Source organism: Artemia sp. Qi Xiang Cuo, chromosome 19 (assembly GCF_049724085.1).
Source record: "Artemia sp. Qi Xiang Cuo chromosome 19, ASM4972408v1, whole genome shotgun sequence".
Lineage (NCBI taxonomy): Eukaryota > Metazoa > Arthropoda > Branchiopoda > Anostraca > Artemiidae > Artemia > Artemia sp. Qi Xiang Cuo.
In genome coordinates, this window is record NC_142812.1 from 50040460 (window position 1) to 50060775 (window position 20316).

Here is a 20316-nt window from a genome sequence, read left to right on the forward strand (position 1 = left end):
TGGGCCTATTGTATGCCTGCAATCATTTTGATTATAACTTCTAACAGAACAAGAGAACATAATGAGGAAATTTGTGAAGACTGTGATTGTGATTCAAATAAAGTGCCACACAGCCATGTTTCTGTCCAAAAGGTGGGTATGGGCATGGGGAGGTCTTGGAGCAGCAGCATGGTCCACATTAGTTTGCCAGTTATCAAGCTTCGCACTATTCTTCTTTGAGCAAGATCTTACATGAGTGCTATTTTGAAAAATAATTGATGAGGAAGGAACAGGTGGGAGGGGGGGGGGGTTTGTTGGAGAGGCCTACTTTTGAGAACACCTACTTTTGTCTTCCAGCCATATAGGTTGAAAATCCTTCAAGCAAGGTTCAAGCAAGGTACAGCATGTTTACCTTTCTGTTAAAATGTTGGCAGTGGAATGGGGAAGTACAAGGACTATAGACCCGCTTCGTGCCTTCAATAACACACACTAAAACATTTTTGCAGGATTTTACTTCAAACAAGCTGTAATCATGCCTTCCTTTCTGTTAAGAAGTTGAAATTGAATGAAGGAGAGGGACAGCGGGGTAACAGGTCTACTCTGCCGCCCCCCACCCCAGCACTTGTTTGCACAGAATCAAGAATCGCTTAATTTTTTGCAGTCATCAGATTTTTTTCTTATGTATGCCAAAAAAGGCAAGTTGTCCTCGAAGTTATTATGATCATGTCAGCCTATTTCATTAACAAATTTTTGTGTTAAACATCCCGTAAAAGTAGATGACAGCACTTTCGGGCCTGTTTGAAAATGCTTCTTTTTTCGAAATTTAAGATTTGTGTATCATTCTAAAGAGATAATTTGGTGCTGAAATAAGAAAGGTGTTGCATACCATAAACCTTTTCAGATTTTTTAGATAGGAAAACTGCTGCACGTATTGTGAAAATTATCACTTTTATGCAATTTTATCGCTAAATCAATTTCCAAAAAAACTCCATCGGTGGTAATGTTTTTGTGCTATTAAAAAAGTAGTTTTTTGAAACTAGCAAACACGATTGTGCGAATTGAGACAAATTATATATTGAAATGACTGGAACTTCATATTTATTTGGAGGGGGATTGCAATTTTGTAGGTTCTTATTAAGAATATTTTTTAAACCAAATATGTGGAACTTCTACCTATTTTAGGCTGGAAATCCAATTACAATTTATTTTTATTAGTTTGCAAATGTATAGATAATAATAATGTTTGTCATATAGTGTATTTTGCAGTTGCATTCTTTTGGATAATTTAATGTCAACTTACCTTTTGAGTAATTGTAGCATTCATACTTATAGCTTCTCGTGGAAAAATTCTGTTAGGTGAGTGAGTTTACCTCTGTTTGTTGTGTTTTGTGCTGTTCTATGAGTGTCTCTGCTTCAGTTTTGTGCTGTTTTACCCAAAGAGGCTGGTAAGCTTCATTGGCAAAAGCAACACTTCATTTTATGTAATTAATCTGCAATATTATGGAAATGAAGCTGAGAATAATGGATGATTAATCACCATTTTTGGTTCTCAAGATTTACATTAAACCATAATCCACTCTTTAAAAAGTAGGTCTAGAGTAGTGTGGGAAATTCTTGGAAGGCTAAGTTTCAGGGGCTGTTATTGAATGGCAGACAGTTTTGACTTTTTTTAATACCTTTTTTTATTTACATTAAATAAAATAAAAAAATTGCCCTGCCCCTCATATATTTTCATTGATTGATACCACCGTAAGTACACTTGTTGACTTGAGCTGTTCGAGATACTAATAACAAAAGCCTGCATTTTTTTTATTCTTCTCTATATTTTAAAGTTCCTAAAAACAAGCGTGCGGATTTGGAGATATGGAAAAAATGGAAGGAAATTGCCAAATACTTGAATGGTGGTATTAATCTTTTTGACGCTAGCATCAGTTTCCACTCTTAGAAATTTTCTATATTCTTTATTTTAGCCTTCAATTAAGATTGGTAGCTGTCTTATATATAGTATAATAATAGGCTAAGTTTGTCTATCTGTAACTCCGAATGATTAATCTATTAAGTTAGACCCCAGGGTTCTCAGTGACATTACTGAATTAGAGCTACTTAAATTTGGTTAAGTGTTTATTCACTTTCTCATTCTGTGGAGGCCATAAAGGTGTTAAGCTGAGGTCATGGATAAAATTCCCGAAGATCTGGAAGATGCAGCCAGACGGCATAATTGTAAAATATTGTGCAGGCATGTTGATAAATTAAGAGAGTAGTCAATCTGGACTTCCCCCAGTTAAAGGTAGGAACTGGGTCACAATTATTGATAAGGAAAGAGTACAGAGAGATGGGAAGACCATTTTGAGAATTTACTGAACCATGATAGAGTTGCAGGAAAAGATCTAGAGAAGAATGAAACAGTTTTTTTTAAATAAGTTACTGAAGATTATGAATATGATTTTCGGAAAAGGGGAAGCAATTTTAGGAAAAACTAATTAAGCCTCTGTATAAGAAAGGTGATAAGAGTGAGTTTGGTAATTATAAACCAGGCATTAGCCTGGTTTCTGTAAGTAGGCACTTATTATGATGATAATTCTTAAACTTAGGTATGCTGCAGATAAAGTTTTAAGGGAAGAACAATGTGGTTTTAGGAAGGGAACAGGGTCTGTCGACCAAATTTTCACTCTTAGATTAATAATTGGGAAACGCCTGTTTCATCAAACTTCTTTAGTCCTCAGTTTTATAAATCATGAGGAAGCATTTGATCAGTTTATAAAATTTTTTTAGGAAATGAGGTTAGTAACTGGTTTCGTATTAACTAAAGAGTTAAGCAGGGTTACGTTCTATCCCCATTAATATGGATAATTTTGATGGACTATGTCTTAAGGACCACAGCAAAGGCAATGGGAAAATACGAAATCAAATAGGGAAGTAAAACCTCCTGGATTTAGATCATGCTAATGATTTTAGCATCCTAGATGAAGTGTTAGCAAAATGAATAAACTTTTAGAGGTTTTGAGAGTTCAGGTGCGAGAATATGTTTGACAATTAATGTTAAGAAGACAAGTCGCTAAGGCTAGTAATAAGTGAAGATGAAAAGGTGATGTTGGGTAACGAGAAGATCGATCAAGTGTACAGCTTCATATACCTATGTAGTATTATTAGTAAAGACGGTGGGTGCAAAGAAGATGTTAAAAGTAGAATAGCCAAGGCCCAGCGTGTTTTTTTTTTTTTAATTCAAAAAAATTGGAAGAATAGGGAGACAAGTCTGCAAACTAAGATTAGAACTACAGTGGTGAAGTACGACTGTTTTGGGTAAAAGTCTGGTTCAATCCCGCTTTCTATGGCTATAATGAGAGAAGGGTTGACATGGCTAGGGCATGTTCTGTGGATGAAGAATGACAAGTTGCCAAAGATTGTCCTTTTCGGACAACCGTATAGGGTCAAACGATAAGCAGGTCGTCCTTGGTTGGGGTAGGAGGATGTCATAAGGAAAGATTTAAGGGAAATAGGAACATCCTGGGAGGGTGTAATGAGGGAGGTGTTGTACAGATTGGGATAGAGGAGGACCAAGCGTAACTGTGTGGACCTCAGGCGGTGCTGCTGCAGTGACTTGTTAGTAGTAGTAGTAGTAGAATTCTGTTAAATGAGGTCCTATGTATGGATTGGCCACAAACTTTTAGGCTCATTTTGATAGGCTTTTTCCTCTCCTAGATTTTGATTATGCTGATGATTTAAGCATCCTAGATGAAAATGTTACGACAATGAACCAGCGTTTAGAAGTTTTTCCGAGTTTAGGGTGCAAGAATAGGTTTGAAAAATTAATGTTATGAAGAATTAGTCCCTAAGACTAGGAGTAAGTGAAGGTGAAAAGGTGATGTTGGGATAGAGGAGGAGCGTGCGTAGCTGTGTTGGACTCAGGTGACTTGGTGCTGCAGAGAGTTGTTATTAGTAAGCTAGTAGTTGTATTCTATGAAATGTTATGCATGACGATTGACCTAGACAACTGAAAATCTAACAAAATATGATTTAAGATCAAATGATTTTGATAACACCTTATCCATTTTGATTAAATTAGCATACATGCTAGCAAGGTCGTATCCAGGGGTGGGTTTCAGGGTTAGAACCCCCCCCCCCCTGAATTTTTTCGCTCATAAAAACGTAACAAAAATGCATATAAACAAATTATTGATGCGCTTTTAAAGTTTTTTTTTGTCCTCCCCCCCCCCTACCCGTAAAAAATCCTGTGTGCGCCCTTACGTACTAGGCACGGATATAGGAATTATTTTTCGGTTTGGGGAGGGGGTTAACAATAAAAAACAGTGTCTATTTCATAATTTGAATAATACAGCCTAGGAGTTTGGAAAAAATGGATTATTCCCCCCCCCCCCCACCCTAGCGTATGTGCCTGGATCGTGCGCCGTTGTTTATGCCGATTTTGATTGAATGATATGAAGTTGTTTTTACAAAAAAAAAAAAAAATGCTCATATCTAGGTATTTACTTTGTAGTTAATAGTTGTTATTAAAAGGATTTGCTTAGATTTAAACATTTGTTTGTTTCTTGTTTTATGCCTGTCGCCCGACTTGCTTTAGTGCTAGAAACAAATAGATAGTCATTTTAGAAGGTACCATTATCTGTTCATGTTAGTATAAATATTAGTCCCTGAAAATATCCAACAATACCTTCAAACATGGGAACATCGGAACATACAGAACATCGTCAAACATGGGAACATACGGAACTACGGAACATCTCCCTCCTCTCCCAAGGACGTATGTTGACAAAATTATTACCTGTATGGCCAAAAACATAATGTCGGGATAAGTTTTACGTATAATCGAGCTTTCTAGGTGAACACTTGTTCAAACCTGAGAATGGAAGGGGTGGAGCGTTTCTATGGAGATGATGGTTAAAAATGATGACGGGGGGAACATGTCGAAAAGTATAGTCTTCTGCCACTGATCTCAAAGGTGGGATCCCTCCTATGCGCAGTTATGGTCGGCCTAGAATACTGTCTCGTGGGTATTTAAAATTCTGTTAATTTTTTAGGTCTGGGGAAGGACAGAAATTATTCGTGAAGAAAATTCCAATGGATGTGGAAGAGGTAAATTTTAAATAACTTGTGTTCAATTTTATGCTTTGATATACCTTTCTTTTATTTCTGTGTACCTTAATTTTTGTTTAATTTGTATTTACCTTACTTTAATTCCACCTTTTATTTTCTTAAGTTTTAATATGACTTTTAACTAATCTGATTAGATCTACGATCGTATTTTAACAAATCTTATAATCAATGTTTTAACTCCTTCCTGTGGCCTGACTAGCTGAAATTTTGCATGCATATCGACTTCTGATGACAATACATGAATCAGTTATAATAGTTTGTTGATTAATTCATAAATTTTAATTAAGAGCTGTTGTGTTGGATTTGGTTCCCCAATTACTGGTATGGCTTTTCGTTTGGAAGGATTCAGGTTGGACCCATCATAGATATATACATACCTAAAAACCGTTATTTTCTAAGATTTTTATTTTGGCTGTTTTCAAAATGTTGAAGCTTTTAGAGCAGTACCACATTTTCGTCAGTGTTTCCATGTTTAACGGCGAAAATGAATAAGTAAAACTAATCAGTTGAATTTGATATTTTCGTCCGTCAAAATTCAAACATTAACAATCTGTTGATTCCCCAAAACAACAGCACCGTGAAAGGTGCAGCTTATTATCAGGTCGACCAAGATCTGATAAATGAGATCTTTTTTGCTAATTTATCACCCATAAAAATAAAACATGTTTTTTTTTAGCTGAAAGTAAGGAGCGATATTAAAACTTAAAACGAACATAAATTGTTCCGTATATGAAAGGGGCTGTTCCCTCCGCAACGCCTCGCTGTTTACGCTAAAGTTTTTATTGTTTTAAAAAATAAAGTTGTGAGACAGAGTCAAACTTTAGCGTAAAGAGCGAGGCGTTGAGGAGGGGACAGCCCCTTTCATATACGGAATGATTTCTGTTCGTTTTAAGTTTTAATGTCGCTCCTTATTAAAGTTCTATGACGTTTAGGGGATGTTTCCCCCTTTTTTCGAAATATGGCTAATTTTCTCAGGCTCGTAACTTTTGTTGGGTAAGACTAAACTTGATAAAATTTATATGTTTGAAATCAGCATTAAAATATGATTTTTTTCATGTATCTATTGGTATCAAAACCGTTTTTGATAGTCTCGGTCTTTTTGATCCGTTTTTTAGAGTCTCGGTTACTATTGAGCCAGGTCGCTCCTTACTTACAGTTCGTTACCAATTTTTGCAGATAGGAGCTTGAGAGTTCTATAGTAGGGTTCTCTGATACGCTGAATCTGATGATGTAATTTTCATTTAAGTTCTATTACGTTTAGTGGATGTTTCCCCCTTTTTTCGAAATAAGGCAAATTTCTCAGGCGCGTAACTTTTGATAAGTATAACTAAACTTGATGAAAATTTTATATTTGAAATCAAATTTTTATACTTGAATTAATATATGATTCTTTTGATGTATCTATTGGTATCAAAACTCCGTTTTTTAGAGTCTCAGTTACTATTGAGCCCGGTCGCTCCTTACTTACAGTTCGTTACCACGAACTGTTTGATTTGGCGCCCGTTACTGCCAAAAACTGTATCAGTGGGTCTTTTTCATTGAAATTTGAATTCCCATCTTTTCCCACTTAACCACTTAAAATGTTTTCACTTAAACAGTTCAAGTAATCATATTTATTTTTACTGTTCTTGGTTCTTTAAAGTAAAGACTGTGAGTAGATGTCGAAAGATATAACCGCTATACCAAAAAAAAAAAGAAAAAAAAGACCTTACTGGGTTGACCGATTAACTGTAACTGTTGTTTTTAGAACAAGTTCAGTATCATAAACGTTAGACAAAGAGCGGGGCTTTTAAATGGAAAGGCAGTGTTTTCTAACGAATTATCAAAATTGCTGAAGCAACTATAACACATTTTAAAGTGAATATTAAACAAATTAAAATGTCTGTTATTTATCACTGCAGTATAACGGAATAGTGTAGTTTGTGATCTAAAGCTCTGCATCTCACAGGGGGTGGCACACATCTGCTGCAGCTGGATTGAGGGCATTTTTTAGGGTAATCGATGGTGCTGATTACGAATATTGCACCACACAGGCTGAACAGGCTGATTCTTGTCTATACGCCCAAATTGACATATAAGGACATCAGTGCACAATTTATTTTCTGAAGTTCTGAAATTAAAAGCGAATTTTAATAAAATTTTATTTTTATATAAAAAAAAATCTAAGAAAAGTGTCTTGATAACAGTAGATACATCAAATGAATCAAATTTTGCTTCTCATTCAAAATGTATAAAATTCGTTAATTTTAATGTTACCTATCAAAAGTTACGAGCCGGAGAAAACTGTCCAATTTTTGAAAAAGGGAGAAACGCCCCAAAAAAATCGTATGATCTTGGTGAAAATCACACTTTCAAATACAGTGTATCTAAGAATTCTACTGAAGAGGTTTCAAGGTCCTATATGCAAAATGTGGAATTTTGCTTTTTTTTTTTTGCCAGAAGACAGAAAACGGATGCGTGTTTATTGTTTTTTTTTCCAATGGGTGATCATTTCGAAGCAGTGATCCTAGAAGATCGGGAGAGGACTCGTTTGATCGAAATTTTAAAACTTATAGTTCTCTTTTATAAGTGATAAAAAAGGTTGGGGGGTAGCTAGCTCCCCTCCCACGTCCCTTTTTCCCAGAGTAACCCAATAAAAAATTTTAAATAGCCATTTTGTTCAACATAGTCGAAAGATCTAATGACTATGTCTTTTAGGATGACTTGACCCCCACGGTCCCCAGGGGAAGGGTTGCAAGCTATGAACTTTGTCCATTGTTCACATAGTATTGGTTATTCGGAAACTATACAGATATTTTAGGGCGGGAGGGTGTAAATGGGAGGATATTTTGTGGGGGAAGGGAATTTTCCATGGTGAGGGATATCGCAGCATTATTTAAAAAATGATCAGAAACTAAACAAAAAAACAAGATTATTATTCTAATTAAACGGCCCTTGAATCATCCTTAAATAATTGAAACCAAGAGTCAAACTTTAGCGTAAAGAGTGAGAAATTGAGGAAGGGACATTCTCCATCATACGCGTATTAATTTCTGTTCGTTTTAAGTTTTAATTCTGCTCCTTACTTTCAGTTAAAAAAACCTATGTTTTTTTTTGTTTCATCTGATAAAAGGAAAGAGCAAAGTCAAAACTTAATACGGAAAGAAGTCCTAAAAACTAACGCTTTACTGAAGAAACAAAACCGACGCGACGAAACATTAGAAGCAGAAAATCCTCAATGTGGCCTTGGGAAGATAAGAATCGGAAAAAGCAAGAATTTTGATAGATGTAAAAGAAATACTAAAATCTGCAGGTCTTCATTCTCGGATCATGGCCTGTGTGAAGATAAATCGCATTTTACCCCTTTTTGATCATAGTTGCAGCATGAAAATGTTTCGCTGCATCAAGTTTGTCAATGCTGTTGTCATTAAATGTGTAGCCTAACTGTTTTTTTGCATTAGAAACGTATGCAAAGCTTATTCTAGAGGGCTTAAATTTTGAAAGGAGGTGAAGTAAATGAAAAAAACTGCTTTAATTGAAAATAAAGCAAGGCATGGGAAATCGTAGTATTTCTCGAGTTTAAAGCGGTAAAATGGTCCTTTGTGTACATGCCTGATCAGATATTAACGCAGGAAGGGTTTCGGGGAGAGATAACATATTAGGGAAATACAACTTAACTGAAAAAAGGAATAGAAAAATTATTTGAAAAATATAAGAAATGATAGGGGAAGCCAAAAATCAAAAAAATTGCAGGTAGATTGTAGGGGAGGAGTGCAAATCCAAAAGCCGCCCCTAGCTTACATGCCTAGACTGCACCATTGCTATGTTAACTATTGAAGCCCCATTTGTAGACGACCTGCTTTTCTTTTGACCTTCCATAGCAGCGATGCCCAACTGGTGTCCGTGGGCTGCTAGCGATTCATCTTGTCTTTTTTATATTGTCTCATAATCCCTGATTCTGACCTCTAAATTAAAGTATGACGTTAATGCCTAAACAGTGCCTTTTATTTACTCACATATCTCTCTGTTAGCTTCTTTTAAGACCTCTCTTCTTCTAAGCCTTACTTTGTCTCGTACCCCTTTAATTGATGTTTTGAATTGAAGAAAGAAGGGGGAAAGGTCTGAAAAGACACGTTTAAAAAAAATGACAATCCACTTTAGTATAGATTGAATATAAAAAAATAAGTTTTTTTTTAACTGAAAGTAAGGAGCGACATTAAAGCTTAAAACGAACAGAAATTATTCCGTATATGAAAGGGGCTTTCTCCTCCTCAGTGCCCCGCTTATTACGCTAAAGTTTGGCTCTTTCTCACAGCTCTACTTTATAAAACAAAAAACTTTAGCGTAATTGAAAACTTTAGCATACTTGTTTTTTTTTTTTTATTTAATTTCTGATCTTTTTTGATTAATACTGGGATATCCAGTGCCCCCTTCATGGAAATTATCTTCCCCCATGAAAAAATTTTCCATGAAAAGGTCCTCCCACGTAACCAAGTCCCCCCAACCCCGTTTTCCGTTTTTTCGAGTTTCGGTTACTATTGAGCCGGGTCGCTCCTTACTTACAGTTGGTTACCACGGACTGTTTGAAAGTAGGGAGCAACATTAAAAATAAAAACGAACAGAAATTATTCCGTATATGAAGGGGCTACTCCTTCCTCAATACTCCCTGTCTCATTTCCTTGTAAAAATCTCCCCAGGACTCGCCTATTAAAACTTTGTATTGAAAAGACAGAATCCTCATGTTGCTTGTCAAATATTAACGGAAAACTTTTGATAAAGAGGTTTAGTTTCTCGGTTACTTGCAATTTATGGTTCTACAATGCTTTCAATTTAAAATAACGGATGCGATTTTCAACGGCTCAGTAGAAATATTTCGTGAAATTGCATCAGTGGGAACCCGGGGTTAAGTACAAAAAAAAATGATGCTAATGAACATTTGACAAAAATTCAGATAAAATACTTGGTTGGAGGCGTGCATCTCCTCTAACCAGCTTTTGTGGCTGGAGGAGGCATCATGGAAACAAATAAAAATTGTGATTAGCTACCTCTTCTTAAAAGGCGCGTTTGTTTCTTTTTTTTTTCTACGATTCTGTTTTAAAAGAGGAGCTATGTTCTATTGTGTTTTTTGTGCCTAATATATTCTTATGGTGATATATCATAATCATTATTTTAGTTTTCTACCTTTACTTTATTTACGAATAATTATTTTCAGGATGAAATTCGTGATATATTTGGAAAATATGGCACAGTGACCAGGGCTTCTATATTGCCTACAAAACCCGAATTTGACTACAAGGCTGCAATAGTTACTTTTGACACGCCTCAGTAAGGAATTAGTTTTAATTACTATAAGTTATATTTTTCTCAGGGCTATATCCAGGGGACTTCTGGGTTTTTCCCATTCCCCCTCCAAAAAAAAACAAAACAAAAAACAATGACTTGTAAATCGATCATAAAAATGCAGGTAAAAATCGCTAAAGCCCCTACGAACATAAACTCTTTTGGTAACCCCTTGATATCTCTATGTGCTTTCAGGATATAGGTCTTTTTTCTTATCAATTAAAACTATTTTCCTTTTATTTATACCATAGAAAAAGAGAGCATTTACTTGTTATAAAGACCGAAACTTAAAACGTTTTTCGTTCCTTTTTAATGGCTTAAATAAAAAAGGGAACTCCTCCGTAAGGAAAAAAAAACAGGGGAGTAATTACTTACACTTACAATCATCGTCAGCTGCATCACTAGATGTAGGCATTCCCCAAACGAGATAAAAAAAAATAGAAACATCAAAGAGAAACAGAGGGACTTCTTAGAAAAAAATCTTGTGACTCAAAAACATGGAGCTCTTTTACTGGCTTAAAACTTCATACAGGAGAACCAACCAGGTTTTGAAATGGTGGGATTGTTAATTTTTCCGGAAAGGGATTTCCTTATCAATCAGATTTGTCGCTCAGCACTATTTAAACTAATGCATTGATTAACTCATTTCTTGAAAAACGGATCTTTTTTCTTCATTGATAAGGAACTGTGTGATTGGCTTGGGAAAATCCGTAAAAAAATTCAGCCAATGGGATTAAAGCGTACTTTTTAGCATGGAAGCATATGGCATATATTACTTTTTCTCTTTATTCAGAAATTCAGCATAAAATAAACGGCTTGTCGCCACAATTTAAAACTATAACAAACGCTTAATGCACAAAAAGAAAAACAAATTAAAACAAAAAGAACGGAAGGAAATGAACTAAATTGGTTTTAATGTTTGATAGACTAGGAAATAAGTCTAAAAGACTAAATTGATTATCCAGTGCTTGAGTAGACAGTGCTTAGATGCAGTGGCGTCAATTGAGGCGGGTGGGGCTGCCCCCCCCCCTAGAAGATCGAAAGTGCTTTTTAGGGATTATTTCTATTGAAATATACTTTATGTATTTCCCTTATTATAAAACGACTAACTTGCAGACCCCTTATATATTGTTTACCCCTTTATAAATTTCTTTGAATAAATGCCACTGCTTAGGTGGACCCTACACTAACCATTTCGACAACCAAAAAGGCTTGCATTTCTGATGTTGTTCAGTTCCTATTGTGTTATATTTAACCGAATTAAAGTTCATCTTTCATTATTATGCAAAATATTATGGCTGTGTATTTTACCAACGACAACTGGGACGATTTAATTTTTTGTTGGGAGACAATCGTCCCGAGTTGTGGACGCTCGGGCCCCTAACAGGACACGCGTATTCTAGTACAGGCAGGACATGAGTCATATAGGCCAGTTTCATTGACTTCCCACGGAAACCGAACCTTTTCATTGTAACAAGCGGTTGCAGGACAGTGTAGCCTTGCGGGCTAGCTCATTCACATGGCCGTTGAACCTGCGGTCAGTTCAGAAGGTAACGCCCACAATTTTTTCGCTGTTTACAGGCTAGAAGAGAGGTACTAGCTCTTGGTTTTAGGGTCGGACCTCATTACCGTGCGCTTCATGTCATTGAGAGTGAGACTTGGTAGTTAACAATTGGTGCGAAAAATATTCGTAATGTTAGGGCCAATTTCGGTACAGAAAGGTCTCCTTCGAGTACATATTTTAGTAGGAAGGACAGATCGTCCACAAATTTGTATCTATCCCTGAAAGACCGAAGGATGTAGTTTATGACAGCCAGGAAAACAATACCAGCAAGTTTAGTACCTTGAGGGGTACCACAGGTAATGAGAAGAAATGAAGAGTTCGTGTCATTTTCGTTCAAAGCGAAGACACTGTTCACCGCCAGACAGGAGATTGGCAACTAAAAGGTTAGTTTTGGCACCTATTTCAGTCAAGTTTTCAAGAGTAACAAGGTGTCTGATCTAGTCGAATGCTTTTCTATAGTTTGTGATGGCAAGATCTACGAAGGATTTTCCCTTCTCTAGCCAGAATAGAATATCATCATACAACTTGGCGAGATACACTGAGGCGTTGGAGTCACGACGGCATCCGTATTGTTAAGAATAATTGGGGCTCTATGTCGTTCAGCAGTAGCTTTGATATGAATGTCTCTGTAACTTTCGCCTTTTACGGGGCTGGCGAAATTGGTCTCAAATCATCGCACAATACTTTTTCCAAGTATTTGTCGAGAGTTAGGCACAGATTAAGGATACTTTCTAGAGGATTCGCTATGAAGGGAGGAAATTCGCGAAGAAGTCTCACGGGGATTTCACCAGGGTACGACGAGCTCTTGGGTTTTAATTTCAGTAGTTGATGAGAAACTTGACAAGGCTCTACTGGCGGTCGCTCGCTACACTGTTTAGATTTTTTGAGAGCCGTTGCAAGTTCTTCACTCGTAAAGCTCGGGAAAGTGGTGCATTAGTGAAAAAAATTATTCACCCCTGGGGCTGTCAAATTGGAGTTGTCGTCTTTAATAATCCGTGAGTGAGGGTCTCGCGTTTTGCCGGTCAGCTTTTCTAATGAATGGTGCCATTTTCGCGGCAGAATGCAGCTACCTTATTGTGCAAAACTTTATCATGAGTTTGAGGCCGCTGTTTTATAAGAGCCTCTATTTCAGATCTTGATCCATGGGCGATCAGAGGAGGACTTCTAAACAGTCTCTGTTAGGAATTGCTCCTCGTACTTTTTGCACATGATCGAGTTTAGAAGTTCGGTTTCTCTGTCCAGGGCTTGTTCATTGATTACTGCTGAGAAATCATACTGACTTATCCGTCGTCCGAAGGACCGAATATTCGTTTCAGTGACAGGTCTTACTAAAACAGGGACGCGTTTAAGCGCTGCTACGGGAGTTTGTGCCTGCTATAAGACAATATAATGGTCTGATTTTGCCAATGATCCGAGGCAGTGGGGATGGTGGTACAATCTTTCAGCATTTGTCAAAATCAAGTCTAGTGTACAGCCAGCAATGTGAGTAGCGGTTTTGACAACTTGTTTCAGATTGAGGCTAGAAGCCAAATACTGCTTATTCGTCTGATTAAAACCTCCACGCACATCAATTGCGGGGCAGCTGAACTTGGTGCGGCAAAAATCTAACTCCCTTTGCAAACTAAATAGCAGTTCTTTAAGATTTCTTGCGCCTTCTGGATAATAGACACCTGCCAAAATAAGGCAGGAGAAGCGCTGGTTTAGTCCTTTGCGCTTTGTATAAACCCACGAGGACTCATGAGTGGGGTCTCCTAGTTGGGGAGGAACCTTTACGTAATGTTGTTTCTGCAGAATATTGCTACGCCACCACCATCGCGACTAAGGCCTCTGTATCACTGTGTGATTATCCAAGTGGTAAAGTCTGAAATAGCACAAGTTTGTTCAGTCGCATTCCAGCTTTCTGTAATGGTGGTAACTGAGATATTATTTTGACGCAAGACTGTTTCCAGTTCATCCATCTTGTTCGACGGGCGCTGCTGAGTTGTAAATTTGGCATAACTCTCTGGGTCGAGGAAAGTTATGGTTGCAATAAAGGAGCTGGAAGGTGTGAACAAAAAAAGGTTAGTGCAAGTGACTTCTTTTATTCAAAAAACGGCAAAAAATAACTTCAATCATGACTTTCGCCTCTCCAGAGTAAGAATGCTGAAAAAGTTTTTAAAATTATCTGAAAGTAAAGAAGTCCCCCATTCCCTAATACAGGTGTCGCTAATTTTTCGTCAAGAAATTTAACAGAGGAAGAACATTTAGTGCTGGAGAAAGGTCAAAAATTTTGTTTTATACCTAATTAGGTCCCTGTAGAAGAAATTTCTTTATCAATAGAAACATCTTTACACAAAAATGCAAGACAAATAAAAGATGTTAGATTAATAAAAAAAAATAGTTTATCTGCTAGCGACGGTCTGTGTGTATGTGACCGAAATATCCAGAGGTTTTATCATTGTTTTCACTGTCTAATAAAAGGATTTATCCCTATTTGAACTGTTATTCGTACATCACCCTAGTATGTTTCAGAAATCTTCGGCTGATTAGCAGAAGTGGCAGGTTACTACCATAGCGTAGAAAGATGTTTAATGACTCATTATAAAGTTACGTGGTGCTTTATCTTAGAAAGATGTTTATCGTAGAAAGATGTTTAATGAATCATTATAAAGCTACGTGGTGCTTTATCGTTGAAAGATGTTTAATGAATCATTATAAAGTTACGTGGTGCTTTATCGTAGAAAGATGTTAAGTTACGTGGTGCTTTATCGTAGAAAGATGTTTATCTTAGAAAGATGTTTAATGACTCATTATACAGCTATGTGGTGCTTTATCGTAGAAAGATGTTTATCGTAGAAAGATGTTTAATGAATCATTATAAAGTTACGTGGTGCTTGATCGTAGAAAGATGCTTATGGTAGAAAAATGTTTAATGAGTCATTATAAAGCTACGTGGTGCTTTATCATAGAATGATGTTTATCGTAGAAAGATGTTTAATGAATCATTATAAAGCTACGTGGCGCTTTATCTTAGAAAGATGTTTATCGTAGAAAGATGTTCAATAAATCATTATAAAGTTACGTGGTGCTTTATCGTAGAAAGATGTTTATCATAGAAAAATGTTTAATGAAACATTATCAAGCTACGTGGTACTTTATCGTAGAAAGATGTTTATTGTAGAAATATGTTCAATGAATCATTATAAAGTTACGTGGTGCTTTATCGTAGAAAGATGTTTATCGTAGAAAAATGTTTAATGAATCATTATAAAGGTACGTGGTGCTTTATCGTAGAAAGATGTTTAATGGATCATTATAAAGTTACGTGGTACTTTATCGTAGAAAGATGTTTATTTTAGAAAGATGTTTAATGACTCATTATACAGCTACGTGGTGCTTTATCGTAGAAAGATGTTTATCGTAGAAACATGCTTAATGAATAATTATAAAGTTACGTGGTGCTTTATCGTAGAAAGATGTTTACCGTATAAATATGTTTAATGAATCATTATAAAGCTACGTGGTGCTTTATCGTAGAAAGATGCTGATCGTAGAAAGATGTTTAATGAATCATTATAAAGTTACGTGGTGTTTTATCGTAGAAAGATGTTTATCGTAGAAAGATGTTTAATGATTCACTATACAGCTACGTGGTGCTTTATCGTACAAAGATGTTTATTGTAGAAAGATCTTTAATGAATCATTATAAAGTTACATGGTGCTTTATCGTAGAAATATGTTTATCGTAGAAAAATGTTTAATGAGTCATTATAAAGATACGTGGTGCTTTATCATAGCAAGATGTTTAATGAATCATTATACAGTAACGTGGTGCTTTATCGTAGAAAGATGTTTATTGTAGAAATATGTTCAATGAATCATTATAAAGTTACGTGGTGCTTTATCGTAGAAAGATGTTTATCGTAGAAAGATGTTTATAGTAGAAAGATGTTTAATGAATCATTATAAAGGTACGTGGTGCTTTATCGTAGAAAGATGTTTAATGGATCATTATAAAGTTACGTGGTACTTTATCGTAGAAAGATGTTTATTGTAGAAAGATGTTCAATGAATCATTATAAAGTTACGTGGTGCTTTATCGTAGAAAGATGTTTATCGTAGAAAAATGTTTAATGAATCATTATAAAGGTACGTGGTGCTTTATCGTAGAAAGATGTTTAATGGATCATTATAAAGTTACGTGGTACTTTATCGTAGAAAGATGTTTATTTTAGAAAGATGTTTAATGACTCCTTATACAGCTACGTGGTGCTTTATCGTAGAAAGATGTTTATCGTAGAAAGATGCTTAATGAATAATTATAAAGTTACGTGGTGCTTTATCGTACAAAGATGTTTACCGTAGAAATATGTTTAATGAATCATTATAAAGATACGTGGTGCTTTATCGTAGAAAGATGCTGATCGTAGAAAGATGTTTTATGAATCATTATAAAGTTACGTGGTGCTTTATCGTAGAAAGATGTTTATCGTAGAAAGATGTTTAATGATTCACTATACAGCTACGTGGTGCTTTATCGTACAAAGATGTTTATTGTAGAAAGATCTTTAATGTATCATTATAAAGTTACATGGTGCTTTATCGTAGAAATATGTTTATCTTAGAAAAATGTTTAATGATTCATTATAAAGATACGTGGTGCTTTATCATAGCAAGATGTTTAATGGATCATTATAAAGTTACGTGGTGCATTATCGTAGAAAGATGTTTATTGTAGAAAGATGTTCAATGAATCATTATAAAGTTACGTGGTGCTTTATCGTAGAAAGATGTTTATCGTAGAAAAATGTTTAATGAATCATTATCAAGCTGTGTGGTGCTTTATCGTAGAAAGATGTTTAATGAATCATTATAAAGTTACGTGGTGCTTTATCGTAGAAAGATGTTTATCGTAGAATGATGTTAAATGAATCATTATAAAGTTACGTGGGGCTTTATCGTAGAAAGATGTTCATCGTATAAAAATTTTTAATGAATCATTATAAAGCTACGTGGTGCTTTATCGTAGATAGATGTTTAATGAATCACTGTACAGTTACGTGGTGCTTTATTGTAGAAAGATGTTTATTTTAGAAATATGTTTAATGACTCATTATACAGCTACGTGGTACTTTATCGTAGAAAAACATTTATTTTAGAAAGATATTTAATGACTCATTATACAGCTACGTGGTGCTTTATCGTAGAAAAATGTTTATTTTAGAAAGACAAATGTTTAATGTAAATGACTCATTATACAGCTAGGTGGTGGTTTATTGTAGAAAGATGTTTATCGTAGAAAAATGTTTAATGAATCATTATAAAGCTACGTGGTGCTTTATCGTAGAAAAATGTTTAATGAATCAATATAAAGTTACGTGGTGCTTTATCGTAGAAAATGCTTATTTTAGAAATATATTTGATTATTCATTATACAGCTACGTGGTGCTTTATCGTAGAAAAATGTTTATTTTAGAAAGATATTTAATGACTCATTATACAGCTACGTGGTGCTTTATCGTAGAAAGATGTTTATCGTAGAAAAATGTTTAATGAATCATTATAAAGCTACGTGGTGCTTTATCGTAGAAAGATGTTTAATGAATCACTATAAAGTTACGTGGTGTATCGTAAAAAGATGTTTAATGACTCATTATACAGCTAGGTGGTGCTTTATCGTAGAAAAATGTTTGTTTTAGAAAGATATTTATTTACTCATTATACATCTACGTGGTGCTTTATCGTAGAAAGATGTTTATTTTAGAAAGATATTTAATGACTCATTATACAGCTACTTGGTGCTTTATCGTAGAAAGATGTTTAATGGATCATTATAAAGTTACGTGGTGCTTTATCGTAGAAAGATGTTTATTGTAGAAAGATGTTCAATGAATCATTATAAAGTTACGTGGTGCTTTATCGTAGAAAGATGTTTATCGTAGAAAAATGTTTAATGAAGCATCATCAAGCTACGTGGTGCTTTATCGTAGAAAGATGTTTATTGTAGAAAGATGTTTAATGAATCATTATAAAGTTACGTGGTGCTTTATCGTAGAAAGATGTTTATTGTAGAAAGATGTTTAATGAATCATTATAAAGTCACGTGGTGTTTTATCGTAGAAAGATGTTTATCGTAGAAAGATGCTAAATGAATCATTATATAAGTTACGTGGTGCTTTATCGTAGAAAGATGTTTATCGTAGAAAAATGTTTCATGAAACATTATAAAGCTACGTGGCCCTTTATCGTAGAAAGATGTTTAATGAATGACTATAAAGTTACGTTGTGCTTTATCGTAGAAAGATGTTTATTTTAGAAAGATTTTTAATGATTCATTATACAGCTACGTGGTGCTTTATCGTAGAAAAATTTTTATTTTAGAAAGATATTTAATGACTCATTATACAGCTACGTGGTGCTTTATCGTAGAAAAATGTTTATTTTAGAAAGACATATAATGACTCATTATACAGCTACGTGGTGGTTTATTGTAGAAAGATGTTTATCGTAGAAAAATGTTTAATGAATCATTATAAAGCTACGTGGTCCTTTATCGTAGAAAGATGTTTAATGAATCACTATAAAGTTACGTGGTGCTTTGTCGTAGAAAGATGTTTAATGATGCATTATACGGCTACGTGATGCTTTATCGTAGAAAAATGTTTATTTTAGAAAGATATTTAATGACTCATTATACAGCTACGTGGTGCTTTATTGTAGAAAGATGTTTAATGACTCATTATAAAGCTACGTGGCGCTTTGTAAATTTCCCTTGATAACTTCATCTTAAACTAGCAGATGGTACCAAAAATAGCATATTTTTTACTTGGGGGATTTTCCATGGGGAGGGGAAGTTTTACACTGAAAGAATTTGCCAGAATTCCTATGCGAAATCTTGTAGAAATCAGGGGTAGAAATCTTGGGAAACATGGCAAGGGTACAAAATCCGTACAATCGAAAACTAAAAACCAGAGGCAAATAACATGTTTTTTAGGTCAACCCCTCTCAGCCTCTTAAGAAATCTAGTTAAAGAGCAAACCACAGCCCATAGTAACCGAAAGTTTAAAAACGTGTTTATAAAAGAACTGCCCGTTCAGAAAAATTGTCATTAGAAGCTGATTCAGAAATGATAACTACTGATTAATTTTAATGGTAAAAATCTTTATTACCAAAACAAAATTGTAGGAATTTCAAAAGAGAGCTCGAAACCCTTGATAATGTTTTTACCTACCTAAAGGGCTTATGATTGTCTCTTGTTCGACGCAATTATAAACTTATTTAGGGTAATTTGATTAATTAGATAGCTCAAAGAGAATTAAGTTTTGAATCTTTTCAGCTTGCAAATAAAGGGAATAAAATATCAACAAGTGAAATGAAATCATTTTTTTACAGTTCTGAGAAAAGCTTATGCCAGCTTTGCCTCCCACTCAGACTATGAGGCTGTTTTCACGAGGAATTTAGTTGAACTCGAGTTCAACTAAAATCATTGTGAGAACAACGAAAGATAGATAAAATCCATATTTTGTTCAACTTATAATTCTATGCTGGTTGACGTTCTACTCTGCTATTAACACAGAGTTGAACAAACGATGGATTTGAGCTCAACTTCAAGTTCAACTTTAGATGGATTCGAGGAGGATTTACGCAAAAACATACATCCACCGCGAAAACATAAATCCACGCGGAACTTGAAGTCGAGTTCAACTCAAGTCCTCGTGAAAACGGCCTCTATCTGTCTTTTTTCAATTAGCCATGGCTCTCAACTTTTTCATCACTGTCCACCAACTTGATCTTAATTCAAAAATCATTGATTTTGTATTAAAATCAAGTTGGTAGACTGTGAGGTTAGGCCGAATGCCGAGACCAAGTCAGTCGGTTTTTTGAATCAAAATCAAACTGGTGGACTGTGATGAAAAATTGAGAGCCATGGTTAATTGAAAAAAAGCCGAAACAGATAGTCTGAGTGATAGGTAAGGTAAAGGATATGGCACTAGACTTCTTAAAGTCCGAACCGGTGGCTCTGATCTCCGTCTCAAGGCCCTTCAGCCAGGAAGTACAATGGGGGGACGGGGGTCAGCCATCCTTTGCTTTCGCACACACTCCCTGTTTACCTTCCCCAGATTTCTCCAGGTACCCATCTAGAGCTGGACCGACTCTGGCTGAGCTTACAGAGTCACGCCACTGACCCCGTCTCAAACCAAATAACTGGCCACGCCAGGAATCGAACCTCTGAATGAGAGGGAAAGTTTGTGAATAATTATAGCTTGCAATTATCAAATTTTGACTCTTTTTTTCTCTTCTCTGTTTTTCTTGTTTTTACTCCTTTTTGGACAAATGACTTTTGAAAATTCTCTGAAAATGTT

The 20316-nt window shown here is 35.3% G+C and overlaps 1 protein-coding gene across 1 annotated transcript in view; it reads left to right on the forward strand.

The window, feature by feature from the left end:
- LOC148940956 (uncharacterized) overlaps positions 1-20316 on the forward strand; it is a 140481-nt gene that overhangs the window by 23967 nt on the left and 96198 nt on the right. Inside the window, exons 3-4 of the mRNA XM_089104763.1 lie at positions 5016-5070; positions 10283-10395. Of these exons, the coding sequence (XP_088960889.1) occupies positions 5016-5070; positions 10283-10395 (168 nt within the window). The remainder of the gene's footprint in view (positions 1-5015; positions 5071-10282; positions 10396-20316) is intronic.